Raw genomic sequence first — 2,893 nt, 5'->3', positions numbered from 1 at the left:
GCTACTGTACTCCGACCTGGCTATACCCTGCCTGCCTGTATACAACTAGAATAGTCCTGAGAAGGACTTTTGGTCACACTGTTTGGAGCCCTGCAACTGAAAAAGCTATAAAGGGCCGCAAAGCTTTCCCTGAATCAGCGACACTCTCCCTACACTGACTGTCTGAATAGCTGTGAGCAGAGCACAGCGCGCCGGCCGATATAAAGGCTCGGTCACGCTGTGCAGGCCGGCCAATCACTGCAATTCCACAACTAACAGGGCTGTGGCATTGCAGTGGTCTGCCAGCCAATCCCTGCATGAGGGCTGGCTCTCAAAAGAGCGCCAACATGCAGGGATGAAGACCACGAGTACAGCACGAGTATCGCGAGATTACTCGGTCCCCGCCGAGCAGCCCGAGTACAGCGATACTCGTGCGAGTACCGAGTAGTGACAAGCATGCTCGCTCATCACTAGTTAAGACCTTTTGAAAGTTTGCATAGTAAGGTCTGGTGTTACACTCTTTCAGTTACAAATTTTTGTTTTGTGAGTGTTTACAGTTTGTTGCTGAAAATGGAGTTTGTGGAAAAATATGTGAAGAAGTATGCCTCTGCCGTGTACCATGTCAGTGCAGATAAATCTTTAGAAGTCCAATATAATGACTTGATAGAACAATGTAGGAGCTATAATAATAATTTAAATAATAAAGTGCTCAGTAGGAAATTGAAAAAGGAAAAGTTAAGCAATGAGATTTCTGTGTTGATTAAGATAAAGGAAATGGCTGATTTGAAAGAAGCAAATTGGTGGAAGCAAAGGCTACAAATGAAAGCGGATATAGACAAAATTAGTGATTCTGTTGTAGAAATTTCTGATAATACGACCAGTGAAATACATGGTTTACAATCAGATGTAAGTGAATTAGCTGTGAGAAATAGGAAGTTGCAGGAACAATTGAAGGAGTGTAGACTGAGCTCCACTTCACAAGCAACTCAGGTGTGCTCTTTAGAACTGAAAATTTAGTTGCAACTTTGGAAAGACAACTGGATGAAGCTAAATGTCAATTGCATAACAGAGAGCAATATATACAGTCTCTTAAATCAAAGATATGCAGTCTGGAGACAGTCAATGTGTGTACTCTTTCTAATGAAGATACAAGAGATGTCAGATATAGATCTCCATTGGTTGATTGCAATCCATTGCTTACTATTTCTGAAAAGCTTCACCTGTGTCAACTTCTTGCTAAGTTTGACTCAGATATTTCTCCAGTCATTCTATCTAATAGATTTGAGGCTGTGGTCCAGCAATATAGTCTGAACAATAAAAATGCTTGGTCTCTGCTCCAAGCTTGGCTCCCAGGACCACTGGCAGCACAGCTAAGATCTGAACAAATGGGTGATAACTGTACCGGTGCAGAGCTAAGAAGGAAGGAATTGCAACGTATCATAGGTGGAAGAGATACTAGGGGTGAAAAGACCTTAGCAATTTCCAGATTCAGGCGATATGATGATCCTACACTCTTCTGTAATAATTATCTGGCTCTATACAGAACTGTTTACAATTGTCTAGATATGTCTCAGGATGATGCTAGTTTTCTGTACTCAATGGCAAATCGTTGTAATGTAGATTACACCACAAGAGTAACTCTAAGGAATACCAGCTCCTTTGAAAACTTTGTAAATATACTCAGGGACTGGTGTAATGAGTCAAAAGAGCAGTATGAAACATCAGAAAATGTATCTGCTATGTATAGACCTAAGAGAAGAGGATATGTTAGATATTGTTATAAATGTGGCAGTCCAGGACACATTAAACGTTATTGTAATACACCTGACATATACCCAGAGCCAAAAAGCCATTCATTGCTCCAGGAGATTGATAGTGTTGAGGCTGAGGAGGAACTAGCCACCAACAATACACAATTTACATAGATATGTGAAAAGATATGTAAGATAAAAGCCCACACTGATACCACTGCACCAAAGCCGCAAACAATGCAGAGCCCAAAGCCTGAGAAAGGAGAGACTGGAAAACAGCAGGAGACACCATATTGTAGACCACAAAATGAAGATGCCAATGTCCCTGTGTTCAGTCTATTGGAAAGTCAATTATTCTGTCTATTCTGGAGCTGGTCACAAATTGGTCTACCACTCTTGTTAACTAACACAGCACAATGTACCAATACGGTTGGGTAAACAGTGACGTTTTTTAGGCTGTCAAGTTAAGCTGGGTTTACACACTGCAACATCTCAAACGACATCGCTGTAACGTCACCGGTTTTGTGACGCAATAGCGATGTTGTTTGCGATGTTGCAGTGTGTGAAACCTATCAGCGACCCGGCCCCTGCTGTGAAGTTGTAATCGTTACAAATCGTTCAGGACCATTCCTAGGTCCTTTGTTTCCCGCTGTGCAGCATGAAGTTTCAGTGTGTGAAGACTTTGCAGCGACTTTGTTAGCAACTTCCCTTTCAAAAGGCTGCTTATCAACGTCCCCAACAACCAGCTAGGTCGCTCTGCAGGTCCGGATCGCTGTTGCGTTGTTGGCCAGGTTTGCCTGTTTGAGCGCTCACCAGAGACTTAACAGAGACTTAGGGAGGTCGCTATTGCATCACAAAACCGGTGACGTTACAGCGATGTCCTTTGCGATGTTGCAGTGTGTAAACCCAGCTTTAGTTGTGACCCTATTAACATATGGATAGGATAAAAGGTATGTCTTCTATTTGATTTGGACTTGATCTAATTATGTTTTGTGTTTATTTTTAGACTGGAGATCAATTGTCACCTGATATCAGAGCAAGGAGAATAACCAATGTGTTTTGTTCAACAGGTCTTTTACAACACATTATCCATGGATGAATCTGATTATTTCTTTCTACAATTATTACTTTATGTAAATTCATATGGCCAATATGTTTTTAAA

At 41.5% G+C, this 2,893-nt stretch overlaps 1 protein-coding gene across 1 annotated transcript; it reads left to right on the top strand.

The window, feature by feature from the left end:
* Window positions 1-549: 549 nt before the first annotated feature.
* Window positions 550-1,904, top strand: LOC142261421 (posterior protein-like). The gene is given in 2 exon segments (XM_075332118.1): window positions 550-991; window positions 994-1,904. Coding segments are annotated over 2 exon segments (1,353 nt in total).
* Window positions 1,905-2,893: the final 989 nt, after the last annotated feature.

The sequence above is a fragment of the Anomaloglossus baeobatrachus genome, chromosome 1, assembly GCF_048569485.1.
Source record: "Anomaloglossus baeobatrachus isolate aAnoBae1 chromosome 1, aAnoBae1.hap1, whole genome shotgun sequence".
Taxonomy (NCBI): domain Eukaryota; kingdom Metazoa; phylum Chordata; class Amphibia; order Anura; family Aromobatidae; genus Anomaloglossus; species Anomaloglossus baeobatrachus.
The sequence above is the reverse complement of the archived record's forward strand: the minus strand, read 5'-3'. Positions and strand labels throughout refer to the sequence as shown.